The sequence below is a fragment of the Crocodylus siamensis genome, chromosome 1, assembly GCF_052110815.1.
Source record: "Crocodylus siamensis isolate JL-2025a chromosome 1, ASM5211081v1, whole genome shotgun sequence".
Classification (NCBI taxonomy): domain Eukaryota; kingdom Metazoa; phylum Chordata; order Crocodylia; family Crocodylidae; genus Crocodylus; species Crocodylus siamensis.
The window spans coordinates 172313950-172338227 of record NC_143395.1 but is presented as its reverse complement, the minus strand read 5'-3'; the positions used below and the strand labels follow the sequence as shown (position 1 = coordinate 172338227).

At 43.5% G+C, this 24278-nt stretch overlaps 2 protein-coding genes across 2 annotated transcripts in view; both read right to left on the bottom strand.

Moving 5' to 3' along the window:
• LOC149873658 (spermatogenesis-associated protein 7 homolog) overlaps nucleotides 1-1307 on the bottom strand; it is a 65378-nt gene extending 64071 nt beyond the window's left edge. Inside the window, exon 1 of the mRNA XM_090048974.1 lies at nucleotides 1221-1307. The gene's annotated coding sequence lies outside the window, so the exon portion shown is untranslated. The remainder of the gene's footprint in view (nucleotides 1-1220) is intronic.
• Nucleotides 1308-4680: 3373 nt separating this feature from the next.
• LOC149873657 (uncharacterized) overlaps nucleotides 4681-24278 on the bottom strand; it is a 74384-nt gene continuing 54786 nt past the window's right edge. Inside the window, exons 4-5 of the mRNA XM_090036724.1 lie at nucleotides 13458-13530; nucleotides 4681-5216 (exon numbers count right to left, since the gene is read on the bottom strand). Of these exons, the coding sequence (XP_089892850.1) occupies nucleotides 13460-13530 (71 nt within the window). The 3' untranslated portion in view covers nucleotides 4681-5216; nucleotides 13458-13459. The remainder of the gene's footprint in view (nucleotides 5217-13457; nucleotides 13531-24278) is intronic.

The window sequence follows — 24278 nt, the reverse complement described above, 5'->3', positions numbered from 1 at the left end:
GCCAGGGTGGTATGTGGCAGTAAAATTCAACTGGGTAAAGAATAGAGACCACTTGATCTGGCTGTGGTTGAAATTCCAGGTGGATGAGCCCATTCTAAATGGCACCACCATTATTTAAAAGCTGACTTGATGGTTAGAAGCTCCCAGTCCATATTATAATTGTGCTTGGCAGGGGACAGTTTCCTGGAAAAGTAGTGCATGGCTAAAGAAGTCCCTGCATCCCCAATCGTTGGTCAGTACAGCCCCAAAGGCAAAGATGAGGCATCATTTTCCACCAGGAAAGGCTGGGCAGGGTCAGGCTGAGTTGAAGGCTTTATTAAGCCTCTTGAAGGCAGCCTGGGCCTCCAGGGTCCATGTGAAGCATGCCCCTTTCTTAAGGAGGGCAGTGATAAGGACTACATGCTTGGAAAACCCCTTGATGAACCACCTCTAGAAACTGGCAAAACCAAGGAAGCACTGCACTCCATGGGCAACTTTTGGTGGTTGCCAATCTAAGACAGTAGTTACTTTTTTCAGGTCCATAGACAACCCTTCAGGCTTCATCACATAGACCAAGAACTTGATATCTGTCTTATCAAATTCACATTTCTCCAACTTAGAACTTAGAATCTTTCTAACTACAAAGGCAGTCAAATACTGCTATCTTGGGAGTCATCAAATCTCTTTCATTGGAGGCTTTTAAAAACAGGTGTCAGCAATCCTGTCTTAGTGCAGAGCGGTAGATTAGATGATCTCCTGTGATCCTTTCTAGCCCTACACATTTATGATTCTCATGCAATATATTTATTTCTTGGGAATTTAGTATGTATGACAGGCACTATACTGATAACTCACAGGAAGGAAACTAGCCAAAGGAGGGTGGAGTGCAGTACACAAAAGTTTGTGCTGGTGCTGCTTTGCTGTACCTGTTCTATCAAGTGAGCACCTGTTTCCAGTGGTGTCAGTCGGGCATCTTGCAAAGACATGAAATTTCATTTAAAAAATGAAGTTAAATAGGAAGAGATGTAAAACATCATTACATGCTTCTCAAAACTATTTCTATGTTCTAATTAAGTCTTGCCTATATTGCGCTTGGGTTTAAAATTCTTCTGACATTAGTTGCTTTAGTGTGAAGAAAAAAAAAAACAAGCCAGCCAGGAACTATTGTAACCAACAGGTTCTTAGGTATGATTTTATCTATTAGCTTGATGGATATAGTCAATACTATAGATTTCATATACCTTTGGCAGACAGCAATTTCTTGTAATGAGTAGCCATGTGATCTTGAATGATGTACTGACTTGACAGATTGCAGGAGGATCCAGGGGAAAAAGCTGTGAGAATAAAATCTTATTTCAGTCAACAAGCTAAGAATATCTTAGACAATAATAGCTTTAAAATGTTTAAACATTTGGTCTGCTCTATTTGTGATGGAAAAACATTTACTTTATTTTTTCACATAGGAAACATAGCAAGAAAGAGTTATAAATTATTGCAGTTTGGTGTGTTTTTGAATACTTGAAAATTATGGTTTGCAATGCATAATGTATGAGTACTGCATTTGTATTCCTATTAAATCACCACTTATGTATGCATTAATCTTTGCCATTATAGTTCTCTGGAGAATATGGGTTTGTTATTTAATCTTCACTACAATATGAAACTCTGCAATTTAAAAGATTTAATACTAGAAACTGGAACATAGGATTGGAAAGAAATGTGTATACATGTCTTTAACTAACTCCCACACCAATACTGAGCTAACTTCTACCCTCAGTTACATACAAAACACCCTGGCATAGTAAATGTGGTTGAATAGATGCAAATATAGGTAGATTTGACCCAGTGACTGAGGCTGGAATGGAGAGTGGAAATATATGCCCCACTATTTGATGATAACAGTCCTTGGACCCTCTAACCTGTAGGATATCTAAAATATTCAGACTGAACTATTCTGATGGTCTAGTATACCATCATTTCTTTGACTTCTGATCCATGTCCAAAATGTTTTGATGTTTCCCTTGTGATGTTCAAAACTTTTTACTATGTTATCCCTTGACCCTCATATTTCTTCAAATGCCAAGTCCCAACACCTCTTCTCCATACCTGGACTATTTTCTGTCCCTGCTCCACTACTTGGAGAATTTAGTTCTATTCCACCATTCTCCATGATTGCAGCTCCATTTCTTTCTGACTCTGAGATTCCTCTCCTCCAAACTTACCTTATAATTAGAGATGAGATGAAGTAAAAACCAAGATTAAACCTCATTCTTAATTTTTAGTAAGTACATTCAGAATCCAAAGGAGATTGAAACTTAAATGTTACAGTTGGCCCTTCTCGTTCAAATGGGCCAAACCAAAACCTCTGATCCATACAATCCTAAACAGGAGGGGGTGTCAGTATCTATATCCCAATCTGATTTTTTTGGCTTGATTATGTTTCTCCTTAAATACTCTACTTCAACTTGCAATAAAGTGAGTTTCTCTTGGCCTTAAATGTTTAGTGAAAGCTGAGTGCAAAGGACCTAAGCTTGCACTTATTATTGGACCATAATGGGAGCACAACTGGTAACAAGCACTACACCTGGTTGGCAGAATTGGATTTTTAATATTTTTCTGCTTCAAAGTTAGGTAGAATTTTTCCTTACTCTGATAAAAGTTGCTTTTGATGAATTACTGTTGGTTTGTGGCAAACTGCCAAAAGAGATGGAGAAACAAATGAGAGCATGCTTATATGTATTATGTAGGACTAATGTTGAGGTTAGTATGGATCCCAATTGCATTAGGCCTTGATTGTACACCAAGAACCCTGCAGGTGGCTCTTTAGGTTCCATGCGGGACAGGGGTAGGTATTCTTAATAAAAAACAACATCAGATAATTTTTACTATGATATTTTAATGTTAGTGCAGTTAGCTGCTCACTCCATACAGACTGAATGATATATATTTCAGTGGCAGAGGAAGCTTTAATGAATTTTGTCTATAAAAGTAAATGATCTCTTCATTCTGTTTTAACCATGTATTTTTTCCATCCTAGATTTGCCCTTCAGACATGACAGGTTCTGTAGGATAGTCTTCAGCAGGTGATATCAAACATATTACGGGATGTGGGGAATCAAATCTGCCCTTGGCTGATACATCTACTGGTGCTGAAAAGTCCTTAAATCAGGATAATTAGCACAACCTTTTCAGATTTGGCTTGTGGCTGGGCAATGATTAGGTGTTTTATTCTCTATAGCCCCAGGCTACAGTTTTAGTTAATGATTTAGTTTCAAACTTTTGATGGAAGTCTGAAAGAGATGTATACAGAATTAAAAGTCTGGAATTTCTTAGTTCTAACCTTGTTTTTGTTTCTTTCTTTTTTCCTTTGTAACCTTCTCTATTTCTAGTTTGCCATCTATCACTCCTCTATCAGATGAGGAAAATGCTGCTTACAATACTACCTCTGTCATGGGGGTATGGTTAGGCTTTATTAATTTTTGTATAGCACTCTGAGTATATAAACCGGTATAAAAGAAAAAGAATCAGGAGATGGATGTGCCACCATTTTTCCTTTTGTTGCTTACATGTGTTTTAGAACTTGTTAGTGCAACTGATGGTTTAAAGGCCAGTGACAAGGTATAATGGGGCCCTGACCCCTACCCCATCACGGAAGATGAGTGAGCCAGGGAGCAACCAGTTGTATGTTTATTTCTTATCACTATGGTGTGACTCAGACCCAAGCTAGGGGTGAATTTTAGCTTGGCAGCATCTAGCTTATATTTGTGCTTAAGTTTACACTGGAGGACTGAGAAAGTGGCTGTGAGGGGAGGCTTGGAGGCTGCAGGGAATGCCTGGAGACTTGCTGCCACTGTTGCTGGAAGACTAGACTGCAAACTGGGGATCAGAGCCTGTAACTAAGACTGTATGAGTAGGCCTAGAAAGACCCTGTAAAGGCAGAGGGCAAGAGAGAGCCCAAAACCCCACAGACTGTATGAGTGGGCCAAGTCCAATATAGTAAGACTGGGGCCAAGGGGCCCAGAGCCTGGGAGGGTGAGACCTGGGCTGGAGACCAGGAGCCAAGGTCCCGGGCAGTGAACCTGGGTTGAGGGACCCAATCAGAGTAAGAAAGCCAAGGATGCAAGGCTGCAGTCTGAACAAAAATTTAAGGCCTGAGGAGCTAAGTGCATGTTGAGGTCCAGGGACTCCAAAACTATGCCAAGTGACACCTGTGAGGCTTCTACATGACTATAGGGGAAGATGGAGGTCACAATTCTAGCACTTAAGGCAATTAGAGCAGTAGGGCTCAAGCCCCAGCGATGAAGAGACTACGTAATGAGGATAGGAAGAGCACCCTGAGCTCATTGGTTCCTGTGGGCAGCCTCCCCACTTGACTTTAACACTGAGGCATGAGAGGCAAGACAGCAGGGTGGGAACCTGCGAGGCTGGAGTGGGCAAGTAAGGTAGGATCAAGGCAACCACTAGAGAGCAATATGGCTACCCTTGGAGCCTGCCCTGCAAGGGATTTAGCAAGAAAGTTCTGCTGCCTTCAGTGGGATATTTATGTGCAGCAGCAAACCCAACGACAGCCAGCTTTAGAAACAGGGCTCTCGAACCTGTCCTGACAAAATACAGCGATGTACTTGGAACATATAAGCACAAGCCAAAGGTTTATTAAGAGGCCTTTACATTATTAAAAGGTGATTACATTATTGAGGGGCAAAGCAGTACATACTATATGGCTCATAGACATTGACATAAATATCTAATACAAGACTGCTATAAAATACCTTAGGATTTTGAGTGTAAAAGTACAGGCAATGCTATATTTATTCATAATAAATACCACTTTACAGATTAGTAGGAATGTCACAATGTGATAGGAGACAAAGACGTGTAAATCTAGATTTTTACTCAGTTTGGTGAAAAATTATGACTACATGTGGTCTAATTTTGGTCAATGAAAGCACTCATGAATAAATACAATAGCAAGAATAAGAGGTTTAATATCAGAGCCATAAAATTTCATAGTTCTTGCAGGCATTTTATAGTTGCAAAAACTCTAAAAGCAAAAGCTTACAGAAGTTTTGCCAGTTAAGCCCTATCATCACACTGGCAAAAGTTATACTATAATCAGAATAAAATATAAGTAAATATAAGACCACATTCCTAGCTAGTATAAACTGTAGTAGCTCCATTGACTTCAATCAGTGGATATGTAATGATTTGAAATTAGCAGATGATCTGAACTGTTGTCACTAAAGAAAGAAAATAACATTCTGAGTAATGCCATAATCTCTCCCTGATGTGCTGATTTTAATACATGTAGAGAAAAAGGAGCATGACAAAAACAGTGTGATAATATCAATAATACCAGGAGATTAAAACTAGCTCAAATTCACTTATGGGAACATCCTTCTGGAAATGAATTACAGCCGGAACCTCAAAGGCTGAAGATGTACAATATGGTAAAACTATAATTGTTTAATTTCTTATAGAAACTGACACTTTCTTGGATCAGCAAAATCAATTTTCATGTATAGCAAGTTAAATTGCAGATGTTGCCACATAATAAATAAAAGAAAGGATCACGGAAGTCTCCACTGACGATTTCTCAATGATCTAAAGGAAATCAGCTGGCCTTTCTGTGTCCCAGTTGCCCATTCTAAAATTAGCATACGGATGCTTCTTTATCTTACAGTGGGATTGTGAGGATAATTCAAGTTGGTGACATAGTTAGATACTATAGTAAACATGGGCCACAAGTGTGACCACTAGACAGGTATGTGAAAGAGAGACAACAGCTTAGTTTAGCTAATTTGTTGGTGTGTCCAATTTGAATCAGGGGTGTACTTGGTATCCAGTTGGTCTAATAAAAGGTATCATTTTGGAACCAGGAGTTCTAGTTTTTTGTATGTCTAACTTGAATCAGGATTTTTTGTTTTAAGTCTTCAAATATTTAAGTTGCTGGGGAAAAAAATAGAGAAGCTGTGGTAACCCCTATTAAAATTTATGCTGAGGTCTGCATATAACCTGGCTTCAACAGGAGATTTAAACAGTTGTGTATCCTTATATAGTCCTTTTGCTCATTTAAAAAAAAAAAAAGTTGACCCTACTTCTGGGTTAACTACTGGGGGGCCTATGAAGAGTTTTTATATGTACAAAATATTCATAACATTGCTTTGTCTGAGCCCTTGAAAAATTCAAGACTTAGAATTTTTCTACATTTGATATAGATAGATAGACACACACACACACACACACACACACACACACACACACACACACACACAGGAAATCCGGAGAATGATTAATGTTTTCTTTGGGTTTCTTTGGGCAGTATGCTTTTTTCACTAAAAAGAATATATTTTTTCCTGTATCAAAAAAGATCCAGAAAATGCTGATAGGAATGAGATACAAAGAACAAAAATAATATCGTCATCCTTGGCTTCTGTTTTCTTTCTTTCTTTTTTTTTTGTTGCAATGGCTCACAGGTCGCTTACTGTAGTTGAATTGATTTAGTTGTGTCACGACTAATCTATCTAGCCTCTATTAATTGTGCTGCAGTACACTGTTCTGCACATCATGTCTGAAGATTAATCTACCATTATAAATCTGGAAGTTGCACTACTGGTTTCTGATGCACACTGACAGTGATAAAACATGCATTTTTATATGGCTAAAAACTCAATATGTGGCTTTGAAAAGCACATGAGAGGTGATTTGGATCCTCACTAGGCTGTTGACTCAAAACACTTTATTTTTGTCCTTTTTTCTGTTAAAATTCTTCTGATCTGCTTGCATAAGACAGTAGTAAGTCATTTTTTTTGGTTATGCATTCTTATAAGGGTAGTGTAATTGAACTGTAATTACATTGCAATTGACTGTACATAGCAGCATACTTTAATAGCTGCAACTACCACTATTTTCTGAAACCAGAAAGTTCAAAATATGACTGCAATTAGTGAACAAAAAATTATCTCTAGTGACAATATAAACTTCATCAGCATATACCTTATCCACTCAAAACTGTAAAATGCATAGAAATAAGAAGCTAAGGAGAAAGGCACCTGTATTCATTCCCACCTTCATTCTGCCTATCATATTGTTGCTAATGCACCATGGCTCTTTCCTAAAGCTTTCACTACCACTGTTAATTTGATATCAAATACCAACTAATGACCACTGTAGTGGTGGTGTCATTTGTGACTGTCTGTCTTTCGAGAACTGGACTGAGACCAGTGGCATAACTAAGAGCATCTTTACATGTGCTCTGGGGTGGGGGAACACTTTAATTAGAGCAGCTCTCAGGAGCTGCTGTAATTAAAGTGCCATCAGCATCTCGTGTATTCAGTGTCTTGTGCTTCAAAATGGCCACAGGGGTGCTTTTAACTAAAGCTCGTTCAGCAAGCTTGAGTTGAAGTGCCCCTGCTGCTGTTTTGAAGTGCGAGGATGCTGAATACTTATGATGCCAAGGCAGTTGGAGCATGTTAATTAGCACACTCTAGAAAATTCGATGAATTGAGTCTGCTCCAATGTGTTCTTCAACATATATACGTGCGGAAGGAGCCTTCAGCTTGTTGAAGGGGGAGGGGAACAGCTGCTGCTGCAGCCACACAATCACACTGGTCGTTTCGTGGCAACCTGAAGTCATTGCTGCCCCTGTGTGTGACAGCCATACTAGGCACTCAGCCACATAGTTACACCTCTGACTGAGACTAACAGACAGTGCCAACTTTCAGGTATTACCAGACAAGGCTGCGTTACCAGCAATGACCCACATCATCACCCACTGCCTATAAGTACACAAAGGGTGTGCATCAGGATCTGGGAAAATGCCTGTTCACCAGAGTACCCCAAGGGATGACACGGTCCAACGGTCATAAACTCCTCCAAGACCATTTTAGGCTGAACATAAGGAAAAACTTATTTACTGTCGAAGTGCCCAAGGCCTGGAATAGACTCCCTCCAGAGGTGGTGCAAGCATCTGCTCTGGAATCTTTTAAGAAACATTTGGACATTTATCTTGCTGGGATCCTTTGACCCCAGCTGACTTCCTGCTCCTGGGGCAGGGGGCTGGACTCAATGATCTTCTGAGGTCCCTTCCAGCCCTAGTATCTATGAAATCAGAGGCAATGGGCTTCATATTCCATTACTGCTCCCTCGATTAATCTAGTAACATTTTAATTCCTTGTTTTGGAAGTACCTTGGGACTGGCTGCTCTGGGTAGAAGTGTCCATCCAAAAAGGAGCATTCAAAGACAACTAAAACTTGGGCAGTTTTAGAACTTCTTTCCATTAGAAAGATCTGCTATTTTAACTGCACTGCTGTAATGAAACTAGCAAAACATCTCTCTTTCACCTACATGTATATGGGGTTAAAAATGATTACCTTACTATAGCATAGTTTGGTCTGGAACTGGAATAAGCCATATTAGTTTGAGACAAGTTTGTACCTGTGTAATGGCATCCACGCAAAGGCTTTTACTGATACAACAAGTTCAATAATAAAAAAAAAAACATACACCTAACTGAAACAGTTTTCCCATCAAAATTTTTAAGTGTATAGCAAGCCTCACTGATTGAACAGAATGTAATCTTAGACCTCAAAAAGGCATTCGTTTCTAGCAGTGGAAATTCCTGAAAAAATTGCAGAAATCTAACCAGGAAAGGGAGCAGTGTAGGCATTCAGCCTATACCCACCTCCTCTCCCCTGCTCTTTGTGCCTTCCCCAGACCTGTCTGTAAGGGCACTGGAGCAGCAGTGCAAACCACTATCGCATCTCCACACTGCAGCCCTGGTCTGGGGAGTGGGTGGGGCAAGGAGTACATCCAACATCAGTCCAGGAGGGAAATGGAGCCAAGCATCTTACCTGCTCCTGAAATGGGGAATGGTCAGGGGAATGGGTAAGGTGCTCTGACCCACTGCTTCACTACCCTCCTGGACCAGACCAGGAAGGGAGCACACAAGCATTCCTTCTTGTGATACGGTTTCTCTTGCAAGGGAGGTCTTCCAGGTTAACACCTGGAATATCTTTCTCCTAGAAGAAGCGTATTTCCCATTGGAATAGTTGAGTGAATGCCCGTAGTTTCTACCACAGGAGTGGCAACTCTCCCAATAGAAACATAATACCTGTACGTGGCCTCAGTCTTTTGGTAAGTACAATAACTAAGCAGCTGAAGTATTTGCATTGTAAGCAGCATTTCTTTCTCTTTTTTTTAATGAAACTAATGCAACTGACTTTAGCTGATTTTTGTCACCTGTCCCATACATTCCTAGCTCTTCTGTATAACCATAGTAGTATTACCAGCCTGGGCTATTTTTAGCTGAACAATAAACAAGCTCTTTTGAAGATCTTCAATAATTACAAGCCAAACATCAACTGCAAAACAAAGCAGAGGAAAATTGACAATATTAGTAAAATAAAGAAAACTGACGCAGCCCTTGGACACTGTACTAACTGAAGGTTATCCCTGAGGCCTGATTTTAAACTTGCAATGGAAATCTTGAAGGAGGTAAAAGTATCAAAAAAGAAATTAACTGTAGGCCAAGCAAAGGTAGAAAAACACACAATCCCTGTTTATTTAATGCTTCTGGCAGTAGAGGTACTATAAAAGCTTCCTTAAATGCTTATAGGCCCTGATACTGATTGGATCCTGCAGATGCTACCTAAATACAAATGCAAAACAGTAGTAGCTTAATGGGGTTGTTAGACAAGGTACTGAAGAGACCTGCATCCAGATCCTTAATTCCTGCTCATTACCTGAGGGGATACTTTCCTTCCTTCCTAGGCCACAGTGAAAGCTGTTGCTTCTACTTAAAATAAAAATATAATGCTGAAGGCTGCTCTCCAAAGGATGTGAACTACTGTAACACTTCTACCATACAGAAAGCTTCGTTTCCCCATTTTCATAGTTTCATAGTTTCTAGGGTTGGAAGGGACCTGAACAGATCATCTAGTCCGACCCCCTGCCATGGCAGGAAAGAGTACTGGGGTCAAACAACCCCAGAAAGATGTTCATCCAGCCTCCTCTTAAACACCCCCAGGGTAGAAGCCTGCACCACTTCTCGTGACCAGGAATAACGGAACCAGCTTCCTGGTCACTCCTGGCGGTGCTGATCCCCCCTGACTAGTTTATAACAGGCCACAAGATCCCCCCTCAGCCTTCTCTTGTGGAGGCTGAACAGGTTCAGGTCCCGTAGCCTCTCCTCATAGGGCCTGCCCTGTTGTCCCCTGATCATATGAGTGGCAGCTACCCTCTAAAACAGATACTGCAGCTACCCTCTTTCCTGAGGCATGGACTAAAAGAGAGGAAGCCGCCAAACAGGTATCATTGCTGCTTTACAAAATGCTATAATTGTTCTAAGTTTTCACTAGCTCAGTTTAATCCAACATAAATGTTTTTCGTATAACAGGGTTACAGCTCACAAATAACATCATAAACATAATCTTCAAGACCATGAAATGCCTCACAAACCTCTCTGTGACCAAAAAAGGGAGAACTAAGTGTCACAGGGCACCTTAGTGCTCTGCACCTATAAAGAGGTACAGGTGCTGGTTACCGGGACAACCGCAGTTGGTCAGCAGACTGGTAGGGGGCAGGGCCTGACCTATATATATAATCCAGGCTGAGGCCAGGGGGGCAGTTCTCTGCTAGCAGCCAAGGGAGAAGTATCTCAGCTGGAGCAAGTAGAGAAGAGAAGCCTGATGGCCTGAGCAGCTTCTGTTTGAGCATACTGGGTGGAGAATGCGCTGGTAGGGATTTGAATGATGGTTAGCCAGATGGCTTAGAGTTTATGTTATAGCCCAGGGGCTTGAGTTTTCTGTTTGTAGTTTTATGACACCAGAGGACTAGGTGAGGCTATTAGGGGTTGGAGGAGGCCTCATAGGGGCTCCTCAGTAGTGTGGGGACCCCGGTGCCAGAAAGGGCACAACATTCAGGGGTGCATTGACCCCAGCCCTGAGAAGGGGTGCAGAGGATTGGGGGCCAGGTAAGGCCCAGGCCGCCTGAGCCTCACAGGAAATTTAAGACCTGAGGAGGGGATTTGGGGGCCAGGCACAGCTACAGCCACCTGAGCCCCAATTGCGAGAAGCCCCAGAGCGGGCATGTGCAAGAAGCCCCAGAGCAGGTACTTGCTTTAAGACCCGAGGCGGGGATTTGGGGGCCAGGCATGGCTACGGCCACCTGAGCCCCAATTGCGAGAAGTCCAAGAGTGGGCAGTGCGTGACAAGCCAGGGAGCGCCAGTGAGGGCGCAAGGCTGCGTGACAAGCCAGGGAGCGCCAGTGAGGGTGCAGGCTGCGTGACAAGCCAGGGAGGGCGCAGAAAGGAAATTGACCAAACAACGTCCGGGACATCTGTGAGGCTTGGGGCGTGGTACAGGGGTGGTTGGAGCCACGCATAGCCCATAAGGCTGGGGTGCACCAAGTCAGACAATACAGAACAGGGGCAAGGATAAACCAGAGCACCATGTCCAAGGGGACAAAAAGGCAGCCTTCCTTATAAAATACCTAACATCAAAGACATGGCGTGTGAGAACAAGGGTGCTTTATCTTGAACTTGGCACAGTAGGGGACGTTAGGAGAAATCACGGCCGCTCCTAGTGTCACGGCGTGGGGTTCTAAGTCCCATCAGAAAACATTTTCACATGGTTTCTTTAACATGAGACTGAGGCCATTTCTGATTATGGTAGGATAGATGTGACTATGTGCCAGATGCAATCCATACACTTCGGAGGCTGATCCCTGCTCAGAAGAGCAAATATGAAATGTATGCAGGATGGGAAGAGCCATCATTAAGCAGCTAGCATACTGAGACCACTAGTTACTGTGTTGGCCAATCCTGTCTCATTGTCTCTTATGGGCCCCCATTTGTTTGGCCATATTAACTTGCTGTCGCTTATCTTATATTTAGATTTTAAATTCTTCATGGCAGGTAACTTCATTCTATTCCGTGTTTGCTCAGTGTACGGTACAATGGAGCCCAAGTCCATGACTACAGTACTAAGTGCTAACTACAATACAAATAATAAATAATAACGATCCACCAGCAGAGTATTCAGAATGATGACTGGCACACACAAGTTACAGCCTTTTACCTTAGCGGGGCTGATTTTATGGAGTAATTATTTCAAGTTGCTTTGCTAGTTAGTGATTATTCTTCGGGGTGTTTAGCCACAATCCTGAAGAGAGAGTACTGGTGAGCCCTTGCCTCAGACTGCTCCAGCTATACTGTATCCCGAGTGTCCAAAGATAGGGAAGGAATTTGCTTGCTGCAGTCCCCTTCAGAGTAGAAAACCAACATGCCCTCTGTGTGTGACTAGCTCTGCTTGCTTAGCATTAGGGAAATGTGAGGGAGGATAGTTTTAATTGAACATGTTGTATCAGTAAAAGCCTTTGCATGGATGCCATTACACAGGTTCAAACTTGTCTCAAACTAATATGGCTTATTCCAATTCCAGACCAAACTATGCTATAGTAAGGTAATCATTTTTAACCCCATATACATGTAGGTGAAAGAGAGATGTTTTGCTAGTTTCATTACAGCAGTGCAGTTAAAATAGCAGATCTTTCTAATGGAAAGAAATTCTAAAACTACCCAAGTTTTAGTTGTCTTTGAATGCTCCTTTTTGGATGGACACTTCTACCCAGAGCAGCCAGTCCCAAGGTACTTCCAAAACAAGGAATTAAAATGTTACTAGATTAATCGAGGGAGCAGTAATGGAACATGAAGCCCTTTGCCTCTGATTTCATAAACATTAGGGCTGGAAGGGACCTCAGAAGATCATTGAGTCCAGCCCCCTGCCCCAGGAGCAGGAAGTCAGCTGGGGTCAAAGGATCCCAGCAAGATAAATGTCCAAATGTTTCTTAAAAGATTCCAGAGCAGATGCTTGCACCACCTCTGGAGGGAGTCTATTCCGGGCCTTGGGCACTTTGACAGTAAATAAGTTTTTCCTTATGTTCAGCCTAAAATGGTCTTGGAGCATTTTATGACCGTTATGACAGTAAAGTGCAGCTGGCTTGTGAACAGGAGATGAGATTAAACTAAGGAGACTTATTAGTCTGTAAGTAAGGTCTGTTCCTCTGCTGAACTGGGGAAAGGGTATGGGGTAGGGAAAATATCCGCTTTTAACAACAAAGCGGATATCATAAAAAATGCATTTAATATATGTCTCATTAATATTTAGGTTGTTGGCTCAATGGCAGAATGTGACATTCATTTATGTTTTTACAGACGGACTTTTCCTACCATCTCTGACTTTCCCTGTGCAAGATGAAGTTTCTCTTCTACCTGGGAGAAATTTTACAATCTTTGAATTCTCCTTTGCCTGAAGAAGGGTGTGTGGGCCCAAAAGCTTGCAAATAATGTTTTTTGCAATTATTTAGTTGGTCTAACAAAAGATATCACTTCTGTCCCCAGATTTTTGTCTGCCTTTGGCTTTAGACCAATATGGCTACAACCAGTATCTCTGACATTTTCATTTTTCTTTTCAATACTTACGACTACTTTTGATGCACGTGTCCTCTGAAAGGGCCCATCATGGAATACTTAGGGACCATGGCTAGCTGTGATCCTTGAAAAGAAGGAAATTATAATGAATAGCTGTTTATAAATCAGGAAATATTAAGAAAAATTAAAAGCATCAAAGTATTTCAGAGCCAGGAGATGCTTTGGGAGGAACACTCCCTTGTAATCAGTAATTCAAATAATGCTGATATGAGGATTAAGGGACTTGGACTCCTGAGAGCACTCCCAGCTCAGACATTTTGTGTCTGTTTTCCTTATAAAACAGTTCAGTAATCTTTACTCTCTTGTACAGGGGTATAGAAAGGCTTAATTATTTAATATTATAATGTCTTTCAGAACCCAAATGGAAAACAATTATAATGGAAAATCATTTATTATATTAAGAAGCTTCCTGCCTTGCAAAGACTCCATAAGATTCCAGCTATTAAGCTCTAGAGAACCAGGAAAGCTAGATTCAGCACTGGAATGATCCCAGACACATGGTATACAACTAAAAGCAACCTGCAGTAACTTATGTTCCTTCTCCATCCTCTTTGTGTCACTCCCACAAAGGGGTTCAGGAACAATATCTGGTTTAAGAACCACTGGACATCATGACTCTTATAGGTATCCTGCTGTCCCACAAGTGGCAAAGAACCAGGAAGGAAAAGATAGAGTTGGGCACATCCTTGCATGAAGGGAAGAATCTGATCTTTCCTTAAGATAAGGAGAAATTTCCAAAGGCATAAAGGGGAGTTATATGCCCACCTCCTATGGACTTTAAATATGGAGTGTCTTTGAAGTGCCTCTTACTTATTCCCTGCTATGATACCATTACTGTTTGGCATGAAAATTTTGATTGTCACTATTGAAAGAAATTTCTGCTATAGCAGCATCTGTATGAGAATTGCCTGTGTGGAACAGAAATGTATAATACTAACATTTATATAATGTGACATACTATATTTTTATGCAAGAAGTACTTGGAAGTACAACGAAGCATAAAAACCATCATGATGCTCATGTAATATGATTCAGGTTGAGGGTGAAGTGTAAACAATATAATAATTTATGTGTATATATGAAATTAAAAAAAATATGGCACAGACACCTAAAGCAAAACACTGAAATTAGCTCTTCACCACTGTAATACAGAGGTAACTATAAGCATAGAACTGAAAGGAGTATCTGAATTCTGCTGATGTCATGAAGGAGTATTATAATGTTTCACCTATTGTGACAGTTGAAATATTTCAAAAAAGGCATGAGGTAACTTTTTGAAGGAGCAAAATGATTTATAAGCCTAAATCTCATTTGTCAGAAATGACTTAGGTGCATAGAAGCCCACATCTCACAGAAAATCAGTCAGCTTTACTCTCTTAAGTGTACAATAGTTGGATTTTCCAAATCATGCAGGTACCTAACTCTCTGACACCTGAATTAATGGTGCCTAAATAACATAAAAATCTGACCTTAAGTCTCTTGAAAATGAGATGCAACAGCTTGAGACATGTACAGTAAAATTTTCAAAAGTATGCCAGTACCATTTTCAAAAGAAACCTGATTTACCTGGGAAAGTTATGCCATTGAAATTTATTTTAATTGGCTTTTAAACTGGTACAAACAACACCGTGGATAATCTTATTTCACTATAAGAGAGCTTAATCTAAACTATACTCAGCCATCCTAAGACTGAAGTAAATATAGTCATACAGTCATTTGCACCAGTTTAACTATTACTCTTTAAATGTATACCTTAGGTATATTTATTATGTGACCACTTGGGGATCTAAGGCTTATTGTGCTTAGGCTTCAAGTGCTTGGCAACATACTGCTGACATATCAATATGTTGAACCAGTTTAACTTAAGTCATTTAGTAAGAATTGATATTTGAAAAATTTTTTTTTTTTGAGCTGCAATGAGATCCTTTCCCTGGCAGGGGTAAGTTACCAGCATCCCAGAGTGGAGTGAATACCATCACTGATGGCAAAATTAACAAAACTGTTCTTTGACTTGAAGGCATAATTTTAGCTTACGGCTTCTAGGGACCTCCAAGACTTCCCTTTAACATTTAACAGAGGACTATGCCTGATTTCCGAGGGTGGTGCTCAGGGCATTCTGAAATTCAGGCCCCTTCTGGTGTAACATATTTGAACACTAAGGGCCCCACTACACATGCAGGTAAAGGTGCAATGGGATCTAATGCATGATCCATGCAAGTGTGCCTCCTGCTGTACCACACATACGTGGCAGGAAGCACAACTGAGGGATCATGCATTTGATCTCATTGCACTTTTTATGGCCAGTGCTGGGGAAGCCTAGGATCATGATCCTGGGTGCCACCTGAACTGGCTCCCATGGCTGCAAGCCCCACAGCTAATGGGACTCAGTTGGGCTTGCAGTAACCCCGCAGTGAACCCCACAGCTGACATTGCTAAGGGGCTCACAGCACTGACGGTGAGTAAAATACTGTCCCCACCTAGCCTTGTGATGTGCAGGGCTTGCAGCAGCAGGAACATTCTTCCTACTGCCCCCACAGCAAAAGATACTGCCACCACTGCAAGCCTTATGAGCTGCAGAGCTTACAGTGGGTGGTACACCACTTTGGCCAGGAGCCCCTCAGTTGATGGGTGGGCTTCTAGTCACAGGGGAGTACCTTGCCAAATGGTCAATTAATGGCAATTAGAACAAGCAATGAAGTTCTTCCACATTTTTTGTGGAATAACTTCATAGCTTACTGCTTGTTATATCATGCCATTAATTGGCTGAATGTGTAGCTGGGTCACAACTTAAGGCGTGATTACCTGGTTTTTAAGGCTAGGGACAGAAAGTATACGTAAACCAGTATAAGTGATTGGAAAGCAGTTCAAATCTGTAACACAACAGAAGTTCAGTGCCCATAAACCACTTTCAAAATGGCCAAAACCAATTTAAGATAAAACTGGATGGATATCAGACTTAATTGATTTAGGTTAAATCGGTTTATTGAAATTGTGTCCCAGATTCCCTTCAGATCCGAGTTAACTCACAGTCCCCCAACATCCCAGGATGCTTTGCACTTCCCCAGCAAACCCCTCCTTACAGAGTGGGCGGGCTAGCCTTGGCCCAAGCTTGTTGCTCCAGCTAAGGAAGAAGGCATGTTCTAGTAGCCCCCAGCTGCTGGCTTTGGCCACTGCAGGCATGTAGCTGCATTTCCAGAATCAAAAGTGAGTGACTGTTCGCTTGCTTATCAGTTAAATCTACACAGCTTAGATTAACCTGTGAGGATTGATCTGATTCAGCTTCAGGCTTTTTTGACTGTCTGTACTTAGCTTAAGTGTAATGTGTAGAAGAGGCCTAACAAACGGAAGTATTCAAATCACTCATCACCTTTAAAAAAATCTTGGTCAGTCCTCATAAACATAAAGGGATGCAGTAAAAAGACGACACCAATTTCCAGAGCTCCTGAATAATGGAGGCTGTGAAGGTTATGAGTAATACTCTGTAGGTGCATCTACACACAATATTTACTACAGAGTAGACTAATTAGTGGCATGGTAAAGGTTGCATGTCTACATGTGTATCCCTATTAGGTTGGAGTAAACATTAGAGCTGTGCAAAGCTTCACTTGCTGATTGGATTCAGTGGAGATTTGGTGGCCGAACCTCCTAATCTGAATTGAATCAGAAGACCCTTTAATTTCTTTGAATCGAATCGGAACCCTCCAAATCGATTTGAAGATTCAATGATTCGGACATAGACACAGCTTTAAATGTTTTTTCTACATACCTCACAGTACCAGGGTGGCTTGTGAATGCTGAGATGGTAGGGTGGATGGAGCGTCCCACAGGAGCACAGGGGAGGTCCCCAGTGCGCTCGGTGGTGGACCCGGAAATGGACCAGAAGCACTTCTGGTCCACTTCCTGGTCTCCTGCAGAGGACCTTCTCTCTGTCCCCCAGCTTGGTAACTGGTGCCTCCTGGGTCTGGGGGGGCACCCAGGGTCCACCTGTGGCCGATCACCGAGCTGGGGGGATGGGTCCCCTGTGTGCTCGGCAGTGGACCTGGAAGTGGACCCAGAAAGTTTTCTGGTCCACTTCCAGGTCTGCCACCCAGCATGCGGGGGGAGGCCCCCACGCTCCTGTGGGATGCTCCATCTGCCTCACCACTGCAACATTCATGTGCCACACCTGGTACCCTGAGGTATGTAGAAAAAACATTTAAAGCTGTGTCTATGGCCGAATCGCTGATTTTTCCGAATCAGCATCAAATCTTCAGATTTGGATTCAGCCAAATTGAATCAGGACAGTGATCTGAATCAATGAATAGAATCACTGTCCCCTATTCGGGCTGAATCCAAATCCAAATCGAACACAGCCCATTCCGCACACCCCTAGTCAACACTAATTCTGCAGCAGAATAATAGTTACAAATACAAGTACTATCCTTCTGTGGAGTGTTCTACTCTGCAGCACTGCATGCGCAGATCGATGGGGCATGAGGGTACTTTAGTGCGGGGGCTGCCTGTTGGTTAGCCCCACACTGGAGTATCCTCACACCCAGCAGCCCCTTCACAGCACACTGAACCAGGAGGGAACAGCCCCAGACAGGCAGGCTGACCCCTGGGGCCCCCTGCCAGCAGGGGCAGCTGCATCCTGGTTCAATATGCTGTGGTCACAGGTACACACTCAGAGCACCCAGGAGCAATAATCTCCAGAACAATATGCCCCAGAGTTATTGCATGTGTAGATATGCCCTATTTGGACCAAATCTTGCTATCTCCTCTGAGTTCTAACATAAGCTAAACTCTCACTGAAACTAAAGTGAGTTAAGCCTGACTAGATGCTTTCGGATTCTGTGGGGAGAACTTGATAATTGTCTTTAAATATAAAGTGGATTGTTGCAGAGGATGCCGATCAACTCTTCTCTCTGCCCAGAGGAGAGAGGACAAGAAGCAACAAGCTTAAATTGTAACAAGGAAAATTTAGATGGGATATTAGGAAGAATTTTGTAACTAAATATGTGGTTAAATACTGGAACAGATTTCTTAGGGAGATGATGGAATCTATGTCATTAGACATTTTTAAAAGCAAATTGGACAAACATTTGTGTATAACCATTTAGATAGGGATAACTGTGCCTTAAGCAGAGGAGTGGACTAAAGGACCTCCTAAAGTCCCTTCCAGCCTTTTGTTTTATGTAATCCCATCTAATTAATGCCCTTTAATTAAGAAATAAAGGTATTTCTTTACTTTAGAAGAACTTGCTATATAACCATAGCAGGATGTGTACAAAAGGAAGTTCTCTCAGTTCCAAGATGACAGACCATAGTACTTAAAGAAAATTAAAAATAATTATTTTTCAATCACTTTTGTTAATTGTTACATTTGAAGGCATTCCGATCATTAGATTATCCTTTAGTACACTGTATTAACAAGTAAAGAAGATTTTTCTCTGTTCCATCATTTAACATGTACCCTGCACTGCATGTTTACAGAATTTAAAATATTATTATTAATCATATTCATCATCTTTTTATTCCTTCTGGGGAAGCATCAGTAAATTATCTCTGGGGAAATCAGAGTTTTCAGAATTCTATCATTTTTGTGAAAGAGCTGTAGATGAAAGGACAGAGTTAAGGTCATTATATGTAAGGAAGACTATTATTTGCATGCAAATTTGTTAGAACAGGAGGCGTTATGATTATTTATTTTGGTCTCATTTTATCTTGAAGTACTTGTGTGGTGATTACTTAACCAAGACTTGAACCTGAAAAAGAAAAAAGAAAAAAATAATGGCAAATTGTCCTGAATGAAAAAAAACTAAGTAAAGATGTCCAAAGGTGTCACAGTTTGACCCAAGAAATTTAACTAATTTAAAGACAGGCATTTACAAGTGCACATGCAATGCATACTATAAAATCTGTGCAAGTACTGTGACTGTATACACAGCCTTCATATTTGCAAATAGTGTGGTATCTTATTTGTCATTTGCACATGTAATTATAACAATTGGTCATGCAAATATGCTTTTGTTGTTGTTGCTGTTGTTACTATTTGAAAAACAGTAACTTCTAGAGTCCTCGCTTAAACCATTTCCCTATAGACCCTACTCTAGATAAACACAAAGTTGGAGACTGTCTATATCCCAAAGAACTCACAATCTAAATAGATAACCCAGATAAAAGGGTTGGCGAAGAAAATGTTACAATCATTACATGGCTTAGTAGAGTTGGGGGACAATACAGAACCCCATGCATAGTGGCTACATAGGTATACAGTTGTTGCATATTGATGCAGTTGAATCATACAATTAATCACGAATCCCATGTTAGCCTGGGCTCGAAAAACTGGGAAACTTCCAGGCAATGCTATGGTAAGGAGAGGCAGGACCCCACATGTGGTAACTGCATTAGTACAGTTGTAGGATTTGAAGGCATTCTTAGGCAATGACTTCAGCATGCACTGTATAATTCTCATTTTAGCAACAAAGTTGTAATCCCCATAATTACTCCATATCTCCATAATAGTTAGTATCCACATTTTAGCCATGAAGAAATGACCCAGAAAGCGATTAAGTAATTTATTTCTGGTCTCACAGAAAATTGGTGGCAGAGAAATAAACCTAGCTTTCCTGAGTTCATGATCTTAACTCCATACATTCTGCATACATATCTAAATCTTGAAGCTATAATATATTAGGACATTAGGTTTGCTTTCTCCATAGAAAGAGTGGTTTCGTTCACAATCAGCACTTATAAACAGTAGCTTGAAGCTCAGACCATAAGGTTTTGCTATATGTCATTAGAGTGGTATAGAAGTAAGAGAGGGAAAAATGTTTCCAGGAAACATTTTTATGTTCAATTCAGCTCCTGTAAATTTCTTGCTTCCCAAGTGAAGGAAAGGATCCAATGCAATAGCAGTCTTGGACTCTCCAGATATGCTCAAGTTCATTTAAAAAATGTTCAGTTGATCACCTGCTTCCATAAATTCTTCCACAAACAACACCTTGACACCCAGTGACTACCAAGTCACTGAAACAATTGAAATTGCATGACACAGAAATCAGCACAACTGCATTTCTTGATTCAACAGTGTTCTTAAACACATGCTTCGTAGGCACAGGAAGAGATTGAAAATTATTCTAATACCATTTCTAAAATAATTTAATGGCTGGAGTCACCAGAAGGCACTGCTATACTAAGGGACAGCTACATTTCAGAGTACATACAGTGTTGAGATACTTGAGACAGATTTAGTACCAGAAGCAGTCTAGCCATGGCAGCATATACAATGATGAGGGCCAATTTATCCTGCTTCTCAGGAACTGGGCATTGCTGGATTTACCTAAATGCCTTTTGTGACAATCTCTGCATAAAGACTAGTGCATATGGACAAACAAATTACATTAAAAATAAGTCCCTGGCATTGATTTCCCAGGAAACTAACCTATACTACTAGAGCAGGGGTTTTCAACCTTTTTTAACTAGTGTATCCTTTCTGGTGGCGGCAGCCGGACACATGGGGGGTAGTGGGTAGCACCGCCCCTGCCTGCTGCCCCCACACCACTCTTCCATGGCTGGTCACACGTAAGGCTCTGTAGGCTGCTGATGGGCCTGCAGAGCTGCACGTATGACCGGCCATGGGAAAGCAGCGTGTGGTGGTAGCACAAGGTGGTGGGCAGTTACAGTAATGGCTGCTACATGCAAGCCCCTCCCCCTACATCCAGCCGGCTGGGCAGCACCTGTGCAGCCTGCAGAGGGGTGCCACTGCCTTCACCCCCCTTCCTCAGGCTACCTTTGCCCCCTGCAGCTCTGCTTCTGGGAGGCAGCAGCACAGGGTGGTGGGTTGCAGCAGCAGCTGCTGTGTGCGAACCCCCCTTCCCCATGTCTGTTTGCAGAGTGGGGCCTCCTTGCCATTGGTTGCTGGCCAAGGGTGGCAGTCAATCAGGAAAGTGAACTGGGGTGTGAGGTGGGGAGGCACCACGGTGTGCCATGTGGGGCCAGCGGTGCCCAGAGCACCCCTCCCCTGGGTAAGAGGCAATGTGTAGGAACATGCCAGAAGAGACTGGGGTGTGCTCTGTCCCTGCCTGCCTTACATGTACCCACAAAGACCTTTCCAAGTACCCATAGAGGTACGCATACTCCTAGTTAACAACCCCGGTACTAGAGGAATGACCATTATGATTTCCAAATCCAGTAGGGTGTCATTTTTATTTAATGGTGTTTCTTGCCTGCGTCATTTATGTTCACTTCCTTTAAATTTTCTGCAGTTTTATATCACCTGCACAGACCTATTACACCTAGGGAAAAACCTTCCAGCAGCTGTTTGCTTCTACGGCCACTTTAATTTTTACAGTCTAATTGAAAAGTTCAATAAATAAATGTGTAGCAAATTTACACTTGATTAGTTACTGTGCAGTTATGCACGTGTAGACACAACTACATGTAGCTCTGCTACTAAGGGACTGGCCTGAGGCTAGCCTCAGGGCCCCAAGCTGGGAGCCTCTCCTGCCCTAGGGCTGGGCTACCTCTATGGCAGACCCTCCCTCAGGCCTTTAAAAGCCTGCTGGCACTGAGAGCCCTAGGGCACACCAACAGGGAGCTTGAGGCCACTTCAGACCCTTGTGTCTCCCTAGGCAGGCTGCAGGGCAGCTGTCCTAGCCTGCCTGCACCCCAGCGCGGCTGCCAGAGCCCCGCCATCCAGGCCTGTAGGCTGCTGCAGGCTCCAGGTAGGCCTGCCAGCCCACAGAGGCAGGCAGCAACAGGATGCTGGAACCAGTTTCACCTGCCTGCAGCCCACCCTCAGCATGGAGGTGCTTTGGGGCACTACCTCTGCCCCATATTGGCACTTCGCTGGTGCTCTGGGGCACACTGGACCCCTGTGCCAGGTATTGCAGGCAGCTGTCCAGGTCCAGTGGCACAGGGATAGCTGTGCAGGGGCCCAGACACCCCAAATCAATGATGGCATCCTTGTCCACGGCCATGGACACACCCATGCCAACACCCAGGACTCCAACTGGTCCACAGAGGAGACTGGTGACCTCTTGGCACTGTGGGGCAAGGCAAAGATGCAGCACCAGTTCAAGTGGGCTGGCACTCCAACACCCATGTCTATGAGGGGCTGTCAGCCTGGATTTGGGGAGCGCGGGCAGGACTGGTTGTTGCGGCAGTGCCATGTAAAGATCAAGGACTTGCGGGCACAGTGGGTTTCCATTGGTTGGAGAATGCCCAGAAGTCCATACCCTTTATGCAGGAAATGACAGACATACTTGTGTTCCAGAACCCAGGCTGCAGCCATGCTGTCTATAGCAGCACAGGTGCCTTGCCCAAGCACCTGCCCTGGCCTGCCAGCTCTGGTGACATGTCACCAAGGGAGGACCCCTCAGGTGTCCAGCAGCTCCGCAGCTGCACCCTGCAACAGCAACTTAGGAAGTCCAGGCCAAAGCCTGCCGCAGAAGCGCCGCAGCCCCAAACAGCTATGTCACTGCCACACCCCGCCAGCAGAGGACACTGCCCAGAGCTGCACACTGTCACCAACAGCTGCGACTATGTGGAGCTGGCAGCCATGCGATCCCTGGCCTTAAAAGAGGACCCTCCTCGCCCCTACCCCTGCCTTCCTCCTTCCCCCCTCTGTACTTCCCTGGCCTTGGCTTTCCCCCCCACACAGCATGCAAGGAGGTGGGAGACAGTGCCAAACTTTACTGAGCAACCCATGCCCCTGCACCTACACGGGCATAAGCCTCTCATGCTGAGGAATGTGTCAATGCCAGCAGCAATTTCCTTTTCAGCAGCAGAGAGCAGGGATATGTAGTGTAGCCATCCAGCCAGCAGCAGAGGTTGCAGGGCAGCCTGGGCTCGCCCCCCATGCTGTCATAGCTCAGGGTCCTGTACCAGGTACACCTAAGGCACTACGGCCAGCAGCAGCAGCAAGGCATAGCGGGTCAGGCATCCCTTGGTCCATGCAAACAGGTCCTTGTACATGGCCCAGGGCATGTGCAGCAAGGGCATGCTTGGGGTGCAGCAGCAGCGTGGGGGGGCTAGCCCCGGGGCACCTCCCTGGAGAGGCCCCTTGTGGGCAGGGTGGGATGCAGGCAGTTTCTCATCCCAGTTGTCCAGGAGCCCTATGCCCCCTGAGCCCAGGCACTGTAGGCTGGGTGGCAGTGCAGCAGAGCAGTTGGCATTCAGGAGGTAGGGAGAGCAGGGTCTAAAGCCATAGCAGCAGGTGCTGCCAGGAGCCTCGCTTGTCCCATTGTGGGAGAGGCAGACTGCCTGTGGCCAGCAGCCTGCCGGTCCCAGAGGAACAAGCGGGGAAGTGGGGCTTGGCCAGTGGCTGCCTGAGCCCAGGCCTGCCAGGCCAACTTACCATGGTCCCTAGCCACCTGTGCATGCCTGACTCCCCAGTCTGGGGCTGGGCAGCGCACGGCCCTGGGTACAGAGCACCTTATCTCAGAAATGTTGCAAACTCTGACAAACATCTTCTGTCTTATGGCTTTTCAGGGGCTGCTGCTACACATGGGGGAGAGGCCTCCCTTGGCAGCTGTGATGAGGCCTCAGGGCCACCAGCACCCACAGCCAGGGCCTTGTGGATGGGCCAGTTCCACCAAAGGAGGACCCTGAACAGGACCCTCCTCCTGGACCACTTGGTCATGGCATTGGAGGACCAGCTGGGGGACACTCAGGCCTGCCAGGTGGAGGATGTAGTTGGGAGAAGGTACGGGACCAAGTGGACAAGAAGTTCTGGGCAGCTCCTAGCCCTGAAGTATGAGCAGGTGGAGGCACTGAAGAAACACAACACCATCCTGGCCCAGATAGTGCAGGCCACTGATGGTGACTGCT